Source organism: Nerophis lumbriciformis, linkage group LG07 (assembly GCF_033978685.3).
Source record: "Nerophis lumbriciformis linkage group LG07, RoL_Nlum_v2.1, whole genome shotgun sequence".
In the NCBI taxonomy this organism is placed as follows: domain Eukaryota; kingdom Metazoa; phylum Chordata; class Actinopteri; order Syngnathiformes; family Syngnathidae; genus Nerophis; species Nerophis lumbriciformis.
In genome coordinates, this window is record NC_084554.2 from 2,099,115 (window position 1) to 2,118,126 (window position 19,012).

The 19,012-nt window shown below is 46.3% G+C and overlaps 1 protein-coding gene across 1 annotated transcript in view; it reads left to right on the forward strand.

Annotated features, from left to right (window-relative positions):
• dipk2ab (divergent protein kinase domain 2Ab) overlaps positions 1-19,012 on the forward strand; it is a 161,476-nt gene that overhangs the window by 38,156 nt on the left and 104,308 nt on the right. The window contains exon 2 of the mRNA XM_061965928.2: positions 3,957-4,788. Coding sequence (XP_061821912.1) covers positions 4,135-4,788 — 654 coding nt within the window. The 5' untranslated portion in view covers positions 3,957-4,134. The remainder of the gene's footprint in view (positions 1-3,956; positions 4,789-19,012) is intronic.

A 19,012-nucleotide genomic window follows, 5' to 3' on the forward strand; every position in this document is an offset into this window, starting at 1 on the left:
TGTGAAATGAGTTATTTATTTACATATCTTAATTGTTTCCAAACAATGTCTGTAACAGGGCAGTAAAACGGCTGGTCAAACAAAACAGAAGTCATCGTATGGACCCACTAGCTGCGGTAGCGAGCTCTCCAATCAGCTAAACAGACTTCTTCTCAGATGACCCAAATTTGTTAGAAATATGCTTCTTTCCAGACAAATGCAATACAAATTGTGAAGTAAATTTCCGGACTATAGAGAAAGCACCGGTATACAAGCCACACCCACACAAAAAAAAACCCCAACATTCCTTATATAAGCCGCAATGCACTATAAGACGCAGATATATACGTTGTGAAATGAGTTATTTACACAGACATTTATTTACATATCTTAATTGTTTCCAAACAATGTCTGTAACAGGGCAGTAAAACGGCTGATTAAACAAAACAGAAGTCATCGTATGGACCCACTAGATGCGGTAGCGAGCTCTCCAATCAGCTAAACAGACTTCTCAGATGACCCAAATTTGTTGGACAATTTCTGCCAAGAAATATGCTTCTTTCCAGACAAATGCAAGACAAATTGTGAAATCATTTTCCGTACTATAAAACCGCACCCACAAAAAAAAACCCCAAAAAAACCCACTTCCTTATATAAGCTGCAATGCGCTATAAGACACAGATTATATACGTTGTGAAATGAGTTATTTATTTACATATCTTAATTGTTTCCAAACAATGTCTGTAACAGGGGCAGTAAAACGGCAGATCAAACAAAACAGAAGTCATTGTATGGACCCACTATCTGCTGTAGCGAGCTCTCCAATCAGCTAAACAGACTTCTTCTCAGATGACCCAAATTTGTTAGAAATATGCTTCTTTCCAGACAAATGCAAGACAAATTGTGAAGTAAATTTCCGGACTATAGAGAAAGCACACCCACACCCACACAAAAAAAACAACATTCCTTATATAAGCCGCACTGCACTATAAGACGCAGATATATACGTTGTGAAATGAGTTATTTACACAGACATTTATTTACATATCTTAATTGTTTCCAAACAATGTCTGTAACAGGGCAGTAAAACGGCTGATCGAACAAAACAGAAGTCATGGTCGTGTATCCACTAGATCTGGTAGCTAGCTCTCTAATCAGCTAAACAGACTCAATAACTCAATGGGGACATTTTGGTGACTTTACAAAACTGAAACACTAGAAAAAGGTTGCCTTTGTAAGTTAGTAAAACTAACAAAAAGACGCTGGTAAACGTGTTAGCATATTAGGTAATGCTAATGACGCTAGCTTCATTACATTACATATACATATGCATGAAAACACTCCTACAGATGTCACACATGGAACGGTTTAGTAAGTAAGAATTGTTTTAGTTATATTGTAAAACTTACAAACGTTGCTCGGAGTGACGAAAGAAGAATCCATACCAGTAGAAACGCTACGGATGATTAGACGACGGAACGGCACTTGTACTTCCGGTTCAAAGCTCAGCCTAAACAGAAGAGCAATGCAGCACCTGCAGTGAGCGAACTCGTTCAAAAGATGGCGCCTAGCACCAATAATGTCTTGGTTTTTTAAAAAACTATTTACATAATGGCCGTCGGCAAAGAAGAGTCCTTAAATCAGCCGCGGTTTAAAGCGTAGGAAAAAAGTAGCCCCTTATAATCTGGAATTTACGGTAACATTTAACGCGGCGCTAATGCTGTGGTCATCCATCCATCCATCTTCCTCCGCTCATCCGAAGTCAGGGTCGCGGGGGCAGCAGCCTAAGCAGGGAAGCCCAGACTTCCCTCTCCCCAGCCACTTCGTCCAGCTCCTCCCGGGGGATCCCGAGGCGTTCCCAGGCCAGCCGGGAGACATAGTCTTCCCAACGTGTCCTGGGTCTTCCCCGTGGCCTCCTACCGGTCGGACGTGCCCTAAACACCTCCCTAGGGAGGTGATCGGGTGGCATCCTGACCAGATGCCCGAACCACCTCATCTGGCTCCTCTCCATGTGGAGGAGCAGCGGCTTTACTTTGAGCTCCCCCCGGATGGCAGAGCTTCTCACCCTATCTCTAAGGGAGAGACCCTCCACCCGGCGGAGGAAACTCATTTCAGTACCCGTGATCTTGTCCTTTCGGTCATAACCCAAAGCTCATGACCATAGGTGAGGATGGGAACGTAGATCGACCGGTAAATTGAGAGCTTTGCCTTCCGGCTCAGCTCCTTCTTCACCACAACGGATCGATACAGCGTCCGCATTACTGAAGACGCCGCACCGATCCGCCTGTCGATCTCACGATCCACTCTTCCCTCACTCGTGAACAAGACTCCGAGGTACTTGAACTCCTCCACTTGGGGCAGGGTTTCCTCCCCAACCCGAAGATGGCATTCCACCCTTTTCCGGGCGAGAACCATGGACTCGGACTTGGAGGTGCTGATTCTCATCCCAGTCGCTTCACACTCGGCTGCGAACCGATCCAGCGAGAGCTGAAGATCCTGGCCAGATGAAGCCATCAGGACCACATCATCTGCAAAAAGCAGAGACCAAATCCTGCAGCCACCAAACCAGATCCCCTCAACGCCTTGACTGCGCCTAGAAATTCTGTCCATAAAAGTTATGAACAGAATCGGTGACAAAGGGCAGCCTTGGCGGAGTCCAACCCTCACTGGAAACGTGTCCGACTTACTACCGGCAATGCGGACCAAGCTCTGGCACTGATCATACAGGGAGCGGACTGCCACAATCAGACAGTCCGATACCCCATCCTCTCTGAGCACTCTCCACAGGACTTCCCGAGGGACACGGTCGAATGCCTTCTCCAAGTCCACAAAACACATGTAGACTGGTTGGGCAAACTCCCATGCACCCTCAAGGACCCTGCCGAGAGTATAGAGCTGGTCCACAGTTCCACGACCAGGACGAAAACCACACTGTTCCTCCTGAATCCGAGGTTCGACTATCCGGCGTAGCCTCCTCTCCAGTACACCTGAATAGACCTTACCGGGAAGGCTGAGGAGTGTGATCCCACGATAGTTAGAACACACCCTCCGGTTCCCCTTCTTAAAGACAGGAACCACCACCCCGGTCTGCCAATCCAGAGGTACCGCCCCCGATGTCCACGCGATGCTGCAGAGTCTTGTCAACCAAGACACCCTACAGCATCCAGAGCCTTAAGGAACTCCGGGCGGATCTCATCCACCCCCGGGGCCTTGCCACCGAGGAGCTTTTTAACTACCTCAGCAACCTCAGCCCCAGAAATAGAAGAGCCCACCACAGATTCCCCAGGCACTGCTTCCTCATAGGAAGACGTGTTGGTGGGATTGAGGAGGTCTTCGAAGTATTCCCTCCACCGATCCACAACATCCGCAGTCGAGGTCAGCAGAACACCATCCTCACCATACACGGTGTTGATAGTGCACTGCTTCCCCTTCCTGAGGCGGTGGATGGTGGTCCAGAATCGCTTCGAAGCCGTCCGGAAGTCGTTTTCCATGGCTTCCCCGAACTCCTCCCATGTCCGAGCCAAGCGGTGTGCAGCTTTAGCGGTTGCGGAGTCAAAAAAAAAACCATTTATCACGTGAACTTCAAAATATAGAACATTTCCTCGGAAAATTTTTGTACATCTTAATAACTTAGCTTACACTCAATTTTATAGCAGTTTATGGAGTTAATGCCTTGTGACGTAACGCAAGAAACAAATCGAAAAAAGCAACGAGTACTGTAAGACGCGGCTAAAGAAGGACAAAAACTGGATTTCCCAGCCACAAAAAAATGGAAGATTTGAAAGTCCGGCAGAAGAGACGTACTGTAAAAGCAACCGACATTGCAGGAGGTAGAGAAAGTTGATAGAGTAGTTCTGTTGTAGTTATGGATAAAAGGCCGAGGCCGATACTGATATGTCAGCGCCGATAATTGGTCTCCAAATATTACTGGAAATGTTGTTTGTGTTGTGACCTTCTCTGTCTTTCTTCTATTTCAGGCGGAAGGCGTGCCACCAAGGGTCAGCCTGGTTGAACATGACTCCCGAGCCACTGCGGGCACGGCCAACTCCCACCCAGCTTGTGGCCCTGGAGTCCGAGCCCATGCACCATGATGGAGAGGCATTGAGGTCAACTCGCTGACAACCGTCTCAATACCTCAAAGCTCCCGACCCCATCATGCTGCGCTTCCTGCCTCTCAAACTGGGCCGCCTGTACCGCTGTCTCAAGCTCCTGTTCGTGGTGGGCTTGTTCGTCATCCTGCTGATGAACACCCACAACCTGTTTGCCTCCTTCCAGAAGAACGAGCTGACGGACCGGCGCTTCATCAACCTCAACAAGTGTCCCGCCTGCTTCGGCACCAGCTGGTGCCGCAAGTTCATGAACGGTCAGGTGTCGTTTGAGACCTGGGGGCGCCTGCGCTTCCTGGACATCTTCAACGTCAAGAACGTTTACTTTGCTCAGTACGGGGAGCCCCGGGAGGGCACCCGTCGAATTGTACTGAAACGCCTGGGCTCCAACCAGGAGCTGGCCGAGATAGACCAGAAGATCTGCAAGAGGGCCACGGGCAGGCCGCGCTGCGATCTGATCCAGGCCATGTACAAGACCGAATTTGCCAGGATCAACGGTGACGTGCGTCTACTCACTCCGGAGGTGGTGGAGGGCTGGTCGGACCTGGTGCACTGCCCCTCCCAGAGGCTGCTGGACCGGGTGGTCCGGCGCTATGCTGAGACCAAAGACTCTGGCAGTTTCCTGCTCAAAAACCTCAAGGACACGGAAAGAATGCAGCTGCTCATGACCTTGGCATTCAACCCGGAACCGCTTGTCCTGCAGGTATTGTTGATTACGCCCACCTACCTTTTGTCTTTTTCAATCAATCAATCAATGTTTACTTATATAGCCCTAAATCACGAGTGTCTCAAAGGGCTGCACAAGCCACAACGACATCCTGGGCTCAGATCCCACATTGCGTAGGAGTGGTCGGGGTTTAGTTTCATGAAGACGGACAAGTGTTTGGATTGAATGGAGTCAAGGCTCTGGATGCTGTGGGACTGTCTTGGTTGACAAGACTCTGCAGCATCGCGTGGACATCGGGGGCGGTACCACTGGATTGGCAGACCGGGGTGGTGGTTCCTCTCTTTAAGAAGGGGAACCGGAGGGTGTGTTCTAACTATCGTGGGATCACACTCCTCAGCCTTCCCGGTAAGGTCTATTCAGGTGTGCTGGAGAGGAAGCTATGCCGGATAGTCGAACCTCGGATTCAGGAGGAACAGTGTGGTTTTCGTCCTGGTCGTGGAACTGTGGACCAGCTCTATACTCTCGGCAGGGTCCTTGAGGGTGCATGGGAGTTTGCCCAACCAGTCTACATGTGTTTTGTGGACTTGGAGAAGGCATTCAACCGTGTCCCTCGGGAAGTCCTGTGGGGAGTGCTCAGAGAGTATGGGGTATCGGACTGTCTGATTGTGGCAGTCCGCTCCCTGTATGATCAGTGCCAGAGCTTGGTCCGCATTGCCAGCAGTAAGTCGGACACGTTTCCAGTGAGGGTTGGACTCCGCCAAGGCTGCCCTTTGTCACCGATTCTGTTCATAACTTTTATGGACAGAATTTCTAGGCGCAGTCAAGGCGTTGAGAGGATCTGGTTTGGTGGCTGCAGGATTTGGTCTCTGCTTTTTGCAGATGATGTGGTCCTGATGGCTTCATCTGGCCAGGATCTTCAGCTCTCGCTGGATCGGTTCGCAGCCGAGTGTGAAGCGACTGGGATGAGAATCAGCACCTCCAAGTCCGAGTCCATGGTTCTCGCCCGGAAAAGGGTGGAGTGCCATCTCCGGGTTGGGGAGGAGATCTTGCCCCAAGTGGAGGAGTTCAAGTACCTCGGAGTCTTGTTCACGAGTGAGGGAAGAGTGGATCGTGAGATTGACAGGCGGATCGGTGCGGCGTCTTCAGTAATGCGGACGCTGTATCGATCCGTTGTGGTGAAGAAGGAGCTGAGCCGGAAGGCAAAGCTCTCAATTTACCGGTCGATCTACGTTCCCATCCTCACCTATGGTCATGAGCTTTGGGTTATGACCGAAAGGACAAGATCACGGGTACAAGCGGCCGAAATGAGTTTCCTCCGCCGGGTGGCGGGGCTGTCCCTTAGAGATAGGGTGAGAAGCTCTGCCATCCAGGAGGAGCTCAAAGTAAAGCCACTGCTCCTCCACATCGAGAGGAGCCAGATGAGGTGGTTCGGGCATCTGGTCAGGATGCCACCCGAACGCCTCCCTAGGGAGGTGTATAGGGCACGTCCGACCCGTAGGAGGCCGCGGGGAAGACCCAGGACACGTTGGGAAGACTATGTCTCCCGGCTGGCCTGGGAACGCCTCGGGGTCCCACAGGAAGAGCTGGACGAAGTGGCTGGGGAGAGGGAAGTCTGGGCTTCCCTGCTTAGGCTGCTGCCCCCGCGACCCGACCTCGGATAAGCGGAAGAAGATGGATGGGATGGATGGATGGAGTCACGGTGTTTTTCAGCCGCACAGTCGAACAGGGGTTAGTGCACGTGCCTCACAATACGAAGGTCCTGAGTAGTCCTGGGTTCAATCCCGGGCTCGGGATCTTGCTGTTTGGAGTTTGCATGTTCTCCCCGTGACTGCGTGGGTTCCCTCCGGGTACTCCGGCTTCCTCCCACCTCCAAAGACATGCACCTAGGGATAGGTTGATTGGCAACACTAAATGGTCCCTAGTGTGTTGTCTGTCTATCTGTGTTGGCCCTGTGTTGGCTTGTCCAGGGTGTACACCGCCTTCCGCCGGAATGCAGCCGAGATAGGCTCCAGCAACCCCAGAAGGGACAAGCGGTAGAAAATGGATGAATGGATGGTGTTTTTCAGAGCTTTGGATAAGATCCCTAGAATAAAGCCAGTCAGACTCTTTCCCCCCCAGAGCCCTTTTAGAAAATGATAGGGTAGGAGTCCCTCTGCTCCTCCTGTTTCTATCCGCAGATTTGAGAAGGCTTGCATCCCCCCAAACTCCCAGGCACCTTCATTTCTCTGCTCAGAAGCTGAGGCTGGTTTGAAAACCGCGGCCTCCTGGAAGATGAGAGATTTGCGCTGGCGGCAGTGCTGCATATTCAACACTATATGTAGGGCAGATTTGAATTATGCAAGGACACATCTGTAAATGGTCCAAGTTGTTTTTAATTTTAATACGTGTCTCTGTCCGGTGGGCTGCCGTCAGCCGTGGGAGACTCGCCGGGATATCACAGGCCTGCCAAGAGTTGTCTGGATCTGTTATTCCAGCTTTATAACGAGACCATTTTGACACATTCTGAGGATGTTTTGAATAGTTACAATGTGTCTGAGGCCATGGTTCTCAGTGGGAAAAGGGTGGCCGGGAGTAGAACTCCATGGACAACTAGAAGACGGAACGGCACATCTTCTTCCGGACTAAAAAGACAGCACAGGGGTTAGTGCATGTGCCTCACACTACAAAGATCCTGGGTTCGATCCCCGGGCTCGGGATCTTTCTGTGTGGAGTTTGCATGTTCTCCCCAAGACTGCGTGGGTTCGCTCCGGGTTACCATGAATTGATTAACGTAGACCCCCCGACTTAAACAAGTGGAAAAACTTATTGGGGTGTTACCATTTAGTGGTCAATTGTACGAAATATGTACTGTACTATGCAATCTACTAATACAAGTTTCAATCAATCAATCAATCAATCAATCCGGCTTCCTCCCACCTCCAAAGACATGCACCTGGGGATCGGTTGATTGGCAACACTAAATGGTCCCTAGTGTGTGAATGTTGTACATCTGTGTTGGCCCTGTGATGAGGTGGCGACTTGTCCAGGGTGTACCCCACCTTCCGCCTGATTGTAGCTGACATTGTAGCCCCCCGCCACCCCGAAAGGGACAAGCGGTAGAAAATGGATGGGTGGATAGTATTCTGGAAATGTCTATTTACATCTTAATTGATTCCAAACGTTGTCTGTAACAGGGCAGTAAAACGGGTGATCAAACAAAACAGAAGTCATTGTCATGGACCCACTAGCTCTCCAGCCAGTTAAACAGACTCAGGAACTGACGGTTTGGTGAATTTACAAAACTGAAAAAACACAAAAAGAATGCCATTGTAAGTTAGTAATACCAACAAAGATACTTGTAAAGGTTTTAGCATATTAGCTAACGCTAACAAGGCTGACTTCATCACATTACAATAGCACAAATATGCATGAAAACACTCCCGCAGACATCACACATGGTACGGTTTAGTGAGTAAGAATTGTTTTAGTTATATTGTAAAACTTACAAACGTTGCTTGGAGTGACGAATGAAGGATACTGTTGCGTTTTGGACCAGTTGTTCCTCCCAGGGAATTCAAGTCACAATTCGCTCCCAAGTTCTTTCCGACACTTAAAGCTGAGTTGAAAAAACCACCAGAGACAGAATAGGTATTTTGTTGTATATTCTCAAAGCTTTGCCAATATACATTGATTGAGACCAGTCTAACCATAGAACATTCTATTGCGCCTCCCAGAAATGGTCTGTCTTCCCGATCCCACCACCCTCTCTCTCGTCCCATCTCTGTAGCCAAAACAAAATGCTAGTCCAAACACATTCCAAAGAACTCAAGGTTAACACACACAGTATACTTACTGACAGAGCATCAAGAGAAGAAATGGAAAACACGAGCTGTTTTCAAATATGACAAAGAAATGGAAGAAGTACAACTTAAATTCGGATATATGTAAATATCTGCCTCCGACAATACGTACGAGTGGAAATGCTATGCACGGCTGGAGAACGAACGCGGCACTTGTACTTCCGGTTGAAAGCGCAGTCCAAACAGAAGGGCAATTGCAGCACCTGCGCTGAGCAATGTATGTGATATGGCGGCGCCATACCACATACATTAACACACCGATTCAGTGTTTTTGCATTATGGCTGTCGGCGAGGAAAAATACTTGGATTAGCCTCACCGTTTTATAAGCCGCTGGGTGCAAAGTGTAGGAAAAAAAAGCTTGTTATGCTACATACATTTGGTATCCATCAGTTTGGAAAACGTTCTCGTTCTAGTCTCCTGCTCAGTCTATCGTCCCGATCTTCAGAGAGTCTGGACTAGGTCATCAGACCCACCCCTCCCTCCACCCACCCCAACCCCCACTTCCGTCTGGCCAGTGACTTACAAGCATCCGAATCAATTTCAATTCCAATCAGCCATTGAGCGTGTCTAGTGAGGGGACAAAACAACATGTAGACGTTCAATACCTCAGGGTGACCTACCACCCTCCTGGTGAGGGCCAACACCTCCAGGCATTCAGCGAGATCAGCTCTTACGTCCAGTAGATGTACGACGCCTGATTAGCTTCCTTTCTCCGGCCGCCCTATTCTCCGCGCCGACGTCTTTCTTGTGCTTGTATTAGCGTGTTAATGCACGCTTCACAAACCCTGGCTGCGTGATTTCATCGCCATGGCCTGGTGCCATTGTACCGCCGGTCAAAGGCTGTGATTCAGGCCTATAAACAGAATGTCTTCTACTCTCCGTCTCTCTTTACAGCCTCTCCTTGTGCGTCGCTCCTCTCCTCCCCGCTCACGGCCTGTTAGTGAGAAGGGACGGCTACCTTTTACATTTCAACCGATACGATACCAAGTCTCGCTACCTTGGAATGTATACCGACGCACAGAGGGGGGGTTGATGTGTGAGGGAGCAGGGTTGGGGTGGGGGCGCGGTTTGGTGGTAGCAGGGGTGTATAATGTAGCCCGGAAGAGTCAGGGCTGCATGGGATTCTGGGTATTTGTTCTGTTGTGTTTATGTTGTGTTAAGGTCGGCAAGTATGCGGCTGAGCCGCATCAGACTGATCAAAGAGCCGCATGCGGCTCCGGAGCCGCGGGTTGCCGACCCCTGCCCTAATAGAATAGAATAGAATGGACTTTATTGTCATTATATTTGCATATAACCAGATTAAGGACTCCAACTTCAGGTGCGGTAGTGGAAACAAATATGGGGTACAAATGAATTACACAAGAAGTGATAAAGATAAAAAATAACAATTGAAATAAACAGACTACTATCCAATACAAATAATAAGCAATCCTGTACAATATACAAAACAATATACAAAATGCTGTACAATATACAGAACAAGACAAGAGTACAGGAGTAATAACTAAGGTTTATACACAATAATTTAGTAATATAAATGGTAAAAAAGATAAAAAAGTAGATATGTATCTACAGGTAAAAGCCAGTAAATTAGAATATTTTGAAAAACTTGATTTATTTCAGTAATTGCATTCAAAAGGTGTAACTTGTACATTATATTTATTCATTGCACACAGACTGATGCATTCAAATGTTTATTTCATTTAATTTTGATGATTTGAAGTGGCAACAAATGAAAATCCAAAATTCCGTGTGTCACAAAATTAGAATATTACTTAAGGCTAATACAAAAAAGGGATTTGTAGAAATGTTGGCCAACTGAAAAGTATGAAAATGAAAAATATGAGCATGTACAATACTCAATACTTGGTTGGAGCTCCTTTTGCCCCAATTACTGCGTTAATGCGGCGTGGCATGGAGTCGATGAGTTTCTGGCACTGCTCAGGTGTTATGAGAGCCCAGGTTGCTCTGATAGTGGCCTTCAACTCTTCTGCGTTTTGGGGTCTGGCATTCTGCATCTTCCTTTTCACAATACCCCACAGATTTTCTATGGGGCTAAGGTCAGGGGAGTTGGCGGGCCAATTTAGAACAGAAATACCATGGTCCGTAAACCAGGCACAGGTAGATTTTGCGCTGTGTGCAGGCGCCAAGTCCTGTTGGAACTTGAAATCTCCATCTCCATAGAGCAGGTCAGCAGCAGGAAGCATGAAGTGCTCTAAAACTTGCTGGTAGACGGCTGCGTTGACCCTGGATCTCAGGAAACCGAGTGGACCGACACCAGCAGATGACATGGCACCCCAAACCATCACTGATGGTGGAAACTTTACACTAGACTTCAGGCAACGTGGATCCTGTGCCTCTCCTGTCTTCCTCCAGACTCTGGGACCTCGATTTCCAAAGGAAATGCAAAATTTGCATGGTTGGGTGATGGTTTGGGGTGCCATGTCATCTGCTGGTGTCGGTCCACTCTGTTTCCTGAGATCCAGGGTCAACGCAGCCGTCTGCCAGCAAGTTTTAGAGCACTTCATGCTTCCTGCTGCTGACCTGCTCTATGGAGATGGAGATTTCAAGTTCCAACAGGACTTGGCGCCTGCACACAGCGCAAAATCTACCCGTGCCTGGTTTACGGACCATGGTATTTCTGTTCTAAATTGGCCCGCCAACTCCCCTGACCTTAGCCCCATAGAAAATCTGTGGGGTATTGTGAAAAGGAAGATGCAGAATGCCAGACCCAAAAACGCAGAAGAGTTGAAGGCCACTATCAGAGCAACCTGGGCTCTCATAACACCTGAGCAGTGCCAGAAACTCATCGACTCCATGCCACGCCGCATTAACGCCGTAATTGAGGCAAAAGGAGCTCCAACCAAGTATTGAGTATTGTACATGCTCATATTTTTCATTTTCATACTTTTCAGTTGGCCAACATTTCTAAAAATCCCTTTTTTGTATTAGCCTTAAGTAATATTCTAATTTTGTGACACACGGAATTTTGGATTTTCATTTGTTGCCACTTCAAATCATCAAAATTAAATGAAATAAACATTTGAATGCATCAGTCTGTGTGCAATGAATAAATATAATGTACAAGTTACACCTTTTGAATGCAATTACTGAAATAAATCAAGTTTTTCAAAATATTCTAATTTACTGGCTTTTACCTGTATGTATATATCCACACACACGCATATATCCATACATATGCATATATATACATATACATACATATACATATATATATATATATATATATATACATACATACATACATACATACACACCAGTGACGTGCAGTCACTAGAGGCAGGTGAGGCAGAGCCTCACCTGCCTCTAGTTCAGTGGATGTAACAGACCGGCCAAGGCCCAGACTTGAGGAACTGAGGTTGGGGTTAGAGTTGGGGTTAGACTGCAACTGGACGTGACGTCACTCGCAACCCAGTTACCGAATCATGGCACCGTTGGATTTTGTGTGAATCGGTCGTTTCCAAAAAAGTACCAGATTCGGTACCCATCATCCCTATTAGTAAGTGCTTTTGGGTCACATGAACGCGCAGAACCGAGATAGCAGACGGTTGGCATTGATAACATAGGAGTAAAATCTACCAGGAGATCCGCAGAGTCTGATGGTTTGTCAGCTCGACTGGTCCACAAAACGAGAAGGTTTACGGAAAGCCTGAGCGAGCCGACGCATAGGCATGTGTAGCATCAATAATTAATGGGCCCTATAGAGATTGAAGGAGCTGTCGTACCACACCTTGATGTCTGCTTTTTGCCAGAGGTTACAGTCGCTATGTGGAGACAGATTTTAGCAGGAGATAAAAGAGCGAGGAGCGAGTTGAATGAAGTCTTCTTCCAGCCGCTTCAATTTGCCTCGATGCAATCCTCAGTAAGTTTTTGGAGGCTTTCATCCCTGGATAGGATTCTGAGATTGACAATCTTTAGTGTAAGTGATTTCCTGCTGTCATTGTTTAACACTGCCTCTTCTTCCTCTGGCTTTATTCACTGGAATAATGCGCCTCGCATCTCTGCTGTCTGCTCAGTGAGCCGGGCGCTCTCCCTCCATCTCTCAGAGGGGCTCGCGTTTTTTGCTCTTTTGAAGCCACCGGCAGTAAATCCGGCCGTGTTCCGCGATGAGAAGGCAGACCTCCTTTGTCAGTGGGAAACAATCTGCTGTGCTGTTGTGGCTCGGGCCCAACAATGGCCCCGTTGTTGTGTGTTGTGCACACACAAACACAGCCCCCCCCCGCTCCTGTGGTTTGGCCACGGGGAGTCAATATTTTTGGATGAGGAAAATGACCGCGGATAGAAACACGAAGAGACCCACGTGCTTTGGCGTTTTCTCTGCTTTGCTCTAAGACTTGCTTTCATTGGACACCAACTGCATGATAGTGTTGAGGCTTTAGCTGCTTTGTTTCCTCCTTCAAGCCGATTGCTTTGATCTCTCGTCCGATCATGGCCTGCTCATCCAGTTTGTCTGGCAATCGAGTTACCAAGAGATGCCCGGGCCAATTCCTGCTAATCCACATTGACATATTTGAACTAGGGATGCCCTGATCGACCGAGGACCATCAGTAGATTTCCCTGAAAAACTATGTGATCGGCCAATCGATCAAAGTTGATTTATATTGCCCTTAATCGCAAATGTCTCGGCTCAGATCCCACATCAGGGCAAGGAAAAACTCAACCCAATGGGATACAATGAGAAACCTTGAAGGGGACCGCAGATGTGGGGACCCCCGCCCCTGGGTGACCGGTGCAATGGATGTTGAGTGGATCTAGTTAATAGTGTGAGAGTCCAGTCCATAGTGGATCTAATATAATAGTGAGAGTCCAGTCCTTAGTGGAACTAGCATAATAGTGTGAGAGTCCAGTCCATAGTGGATCTAACATACCGTATTTTCCGCACTATTAGCCGCACCTAAAAACCACAAATTTACTCAAAAGCTGACAGTGCGCCTTATAACCCGGTGCGCTTTATATATGGATTAATATTAAGATTCATTTTCATAAAGTTTCGGTCTCGCAACTACGGTAAACAGCCGCCATCTTTTTTCCCCGTAGAAGAGGAAGCGCTTCTTCTTCTACGCAAGCAACCGCCAAGGTAAGCACCCGCCCCCATAGAAGAGGAAGCGCTTCTTCTTCTACTGTAAGCAACCACCCGCCCCCGTAGAAGAAGAAGAAGCGCGCGGATATTACGTTTCATTTCCTTTGTGTGTTTACATCTGTAAAGACCACAAAATGGCTCCTACTAAGCGACAGGTTTCCGGTTCATGAAAAGACGCAATCTCTCCATCCACACACGGACTACTATTTCACAGCAACTGCCTAAAGACTTTCAAGAAAAGCTGGCTACTTTCCGTGCATATTGTAAAAACAAGATAGCTGAAAAAAAGATCCGGCCATAGAACATTATCAACATGGACGAGGTTCCACTGACTTTTGATATTCCTGTGAACCGCACTGTGGATACAACGGGAGCACGTACGGTGAATATTCGCACCACAGGGAATGAGAAGTCATCCTTCACTGTGGTTCTAGCTTGCCATGCTAATGGCCAGAAACTTCCACCCATGGTGCTATTCAAAAGGAAGACCTTGCCAAAAGAGACCTTTCCAGCCGGCGTCATCATAAAAGCTAACTCGAAGGGATGGATGAAGAAAAGATGAGCGAGTGGTTAAGGGAAGTTTACGCGAAGAGGCCGGGTGGCTTTTTTCACGCAGCTCCGTCCATGTTGATATACGACTCCATGCGCGCCCACATCACGCTGGTTTTTAATATATTATTAAAGTTTGACTGACCTATCTGACTGTTTTTTTGACATTCCTTTAGCGCAGTTAGATGCGGCTTATAACACGGGGCGGCTTATAGGTGGACAAAGTTTTGAAATATGCCGTTCATTGAAGGCGCGGCTTATAACCCAGGGCGCCTTATGGTGCGGAAAATACGGTAATAGTGAGAGTCCAGTCCATAGTGGATCTAACATAATAGTGTGAGAGTCCAGTCCATAGTAGATCTAACATAATAGTGAGAGCACAGTCCATAGTGGATCTAACATAATAGTGTGAGAGTCCAGTCCATAGTGGATCTAACATAATAGTGAGAGTCCAGTCCATAGTGGATCTAACATAATAGTGAGAGTCCAGTCCATAGTGGATCTAACATAATATTGTGAGAGTCCAGTCCATAGTGGATCTAACATAATAGTGTGCGAGTCCAGTCCATAGTGGATCTAACATAATAGCGAGAGTTCAGTCCATAGTGGATCTAACATAATAGTGAGAGTCCAGTCCATAGTGGATCTAACATAGTAGTGTGAGAGTCCAGTCCATAGTGGATCTAACATAATAGTGAGAGTCCAGTCCATAGTGGATCTAACATAATAGTGAGTCCAGTCCATAGTGGATCTAACATAATAGTGAGAGAGTCCAGTCCATAGTGGATCTAACATAATAGTGAGAGTCCAGTCCATAGTGGATCTAACATAATAGTGTGAGAGTCCAGTCCATAGTGGATCTAACATAATAGTGTGAGAGTCCAGTCCATAGTGGATCTAACATAATAGTGTAAGAGTCCAGTCCATAGTGGATCTAACATAATAGTGTGAGAGTCCAGTCCATAGTGGATCTAACATAATAGCGAGAGTTCAGTCCATAGTGGATCTAACATAATAGTGAGAGTCCAGTCCATAGTGGATCTAACATAGTAGTGTGAGAGTCCAGTCCATAGTGGATCTAACATAATAGTGTGAGAGTCCAGTCCATAGTGGATCTAACATAATAGTGTGAGAGTCCAGTCCATAGTGGATCTAACATAATAGTGAGAGTCCAGTCCATAGTGGATCTAACATAATAGTGTAAGAGTCCAGTCCATAGTGGATCTAACATAATAGTGAGAGTCCAGTCCATAGTGGATCTAACATAATAGTGTGAGAGTCCAGTCCATAGTGGATCTAATATAATAGTGAGAGTCCAGTCCATAGTGGATCTAACATAATAGTGTGAGAGTCCAGTCCATAGTGGATCTAACATAATAGTGTGAGAGTCCAGTCCATAGTGGATCTAACATAATAGTGAGTGTCCAGTCCATAGTGGATCTAACATAATAGTGTGAGAGTCCAGTCCATAGTGGATCTAACATAATAGTGAGAGTCCAGTCCATAGTGGATCTAACATAATAGTGAGTGTCCAGTCCATAGTGGATCTAACATAATAGTGTGAGAGTCCAGTCCATAGTGGATCTAACATAATAGTGAGAGTCCAGTCCATAGTGGATCTAACATAATAGTGTAAGAGTCCAGTCCATAGTGGATCTAACATAATAGTGAGAGTCCAGTCCATAGTGGATCTAACATAATAGTGTGAGAGTCCAGTCCATAGTGGATCTAACATAATAGTGAGAGTCCAGTCCATAGTGGATCTAACATAATAGTGTAAGAGTCCAGTCCATAGTGGATCTAACATAATAGTGAGAGTCCAGTCCATAGGGGATCTAACATAATAGTGAGAGTTCAGTCCATAGTGGATCTAACATAATAGTGTGAGAGTCCAGTCCATAGTGGATCTAACATAATAGTGAGTGTCCAGTCCTTAGTGGATCTAGCATAATAGTGTGAGAGTCCAGTCCATAGTGAAGTGAATTACATTTATATAGCGCTTTTTTCTCAAGTGACTCAAAGCGCTTTACATAGTGAAACCCAATATCTAAGTTCCATTTAAAGCAGTGTGGGTGGCACTGGGAGCAGGTGGGTAAAGTGTCTTGCCCAAGGACACAACAGCAGTGACTAGGATGGCGGAAGCGGGGATCGAACCTGGAACCCTCAAGTTGCTGGCACGGCCACTCTACCAACCGAGCTATACCGCCCCAAAGGCAGGCTCGAAGGTCCGTGAGATAGGCAGGTAGTCGGGGCAATAGCGAGGCGTCAGAGTCCATTTCCAGGCAGGAGGTCAAGATCCAAGAAGCAGCCAGAGAACCAGAGGGAATACGGGGAGACGAGACACACATCTCGTGACGCGGTAGAGGAGGAATTGATGACAGGTCGCTACGTTCTGGCAAAGATAGTGGATCTAACATAATAGTGTGAGAGTCCAGTCCATAGTGGATCTAACATAATAGTGTGAGAGTCCAGTCGATAGTGGATCTAATATAATAGTGAGAGTCCAGTCCATAGTGGATCTAACATAATAGTGTGAGAGTCCAGTCGATAGTGGATCTAACATAATAGTGAGAGTCCAGTCCATAGTGGATCTAACATAATAGTGAGAGTCCAGTCAATAGTGGATCTCACATAATAGTGAGAGTTCAGTCCATAGTGGATCTAACATAATAGTGAGAGTCCAGTCCATAGTGGATCTAACATAATATTGTGAGAGTCCAGTCCATAGTGGATCTAACATAATAGTGTGCGAGTCCAGTCCATAGTGGATCTAACATAATAGTGTGAGAGTCCAGTCCATAGTGGATCTAACATAATAGCGAGAGTTCAGTCCATAGTGGATCTAACATAATAGTGAGAGTTCAGTCCATAGTGGATCTAACATAATAGTGAGAGTCCAGTCCATAGTGGATATAACATAGTAGTGTGAGAGTCCAGTCCATAGTGGATCTAACATAATAGTGAGAGTCCAGTCCATAGTGGATCTAACATAATAGTGTAAGAGTCCAGTCCATAGTGGATCTAGCATAATAGTGAGAGTCCAGTCCATAGTGGATCTAACATAATAGTGTGAGAGTCCAGTCCATAGTGGATCTAACATAATAGTGTGAGAGTCCAGTCCATAGTGGATCTAGCATAATAGTGAGAGTCCAGTCCATAGTGGATCTAACATAATAGTGAGAGTCCAGTCCATAGTGGATCTAACATAATAGTGAGAGTCCAGTCCATAGTGGATCTAACATAATAGTGTGAGAGTCCAGTCCATAGTGGATCTAACATAATAGTGTGAGAGTCCAGTCCATAGTGGATCTAACATAATAGTGAGAGTCCAGTCCATAGTGGATCTAACATAATAGTGTAAGAGTCCAGTCCATAGTGGATCTAACATAATAGTGAGAGTCCAGTCCATAGTGGATCTAACATAATAGTGAGAGAGTCCAGTCCATAGTGGATCTAACATAATAGTGAGAGTCCAGTCCATAGTGGATCTAACATAATAGTGTAAGAGTCCAGTCCATAGTGGATCTAACATAATAGCGAGAGTTCAGTCCATAGTGGATCTAACATAATAGTGAGAGTCCAGTCCATAGTGGATCTAACATAATAGTGTAAGAGTCCAGTCCATAGTGGATCTAACATAATAGTGAGAGTCCAGTCCATAGTGGATCTAACATAATAGTGAGAGAGTCCAGTCCATAGTGGATCTAACATAATAGTGTGAGTCCAGTCCATAGTGGATCTAACATAATAGTGTGAGAGTCCAGTCCATAGTGGATCTAACATAATAGTGAGAGTCCAGTCCATAGTGGATCTAACATAATAGTGAGAGAGTCCAGTCCATAGTGGATCTAACATAATAGTGAGAGTCCAGTCCATAGTGGATCTAACATAATAGTGTGAGAGTCCAGTCCATAGTGGATCTAACATAATAGTGAGAGTCCAGTCCATAGTGGATCTAACATAATATTGTGAGAGTCCAGTCCATAGTGGATCTAACATAATAGTGTGCGAGTCCAGTCCATAGTGGATCTAACATAATAGTGTGAGAGTCCAGTCCATAGTGGATCTAACATAATAGCGAGAGTTCAGTCCATAGTGGATCTAACATAATAGTGAGAGTCCAGTCCATAGTGGATCTAACATAGTAGTGTGAGAGTCCAGTCCATAGTGGATCTAACATAATAGTGAGAGTTCAGTCCATAGTGGATCTAACATAATAGTGAGAGTCCAGTCCATAGTGGATCTAACATAATATTGTGAGAGTCCAGTCCATAGTGGATCTAACATAATAGTGTGAGAGTCCAGTCCATAGTGGATCTAACATAATAGTGTGAAAGTCCAGTCCATAGTGGATCTAACATAATAGCGAGAGTTCAGTCCATAGTGGATCTAACATAATAGTGAGAGTTCAGTCCATAGTGGATCTAACATAATAGTGTGAGAGTCCAGTCCATAGTGGATCTAACATAATAGTGTGAGAGTCCAGTCCATAGTGGATCTAACATAATAGTGTGAGAGTCCAGTCCATAGTGGATCTAACATAATAGTGTGAGAGTCCAGTCCATAGTGGATCTAACATAATAGCGAGAGTTCAGTCCATAGTGGATCTAACATAATAGTGAGAGTCCAGTCCATAGTGGATCTAACATAATAGTGTGAGAGTCCAGTCCATAGTGGATCTAACATAATAGTGTAAGAGTCCAGTCCATAGTGGATCTAACATAATAGTGAGAGTCCAGTCCATAGTGGATCTAACATAATAGTGAGAGT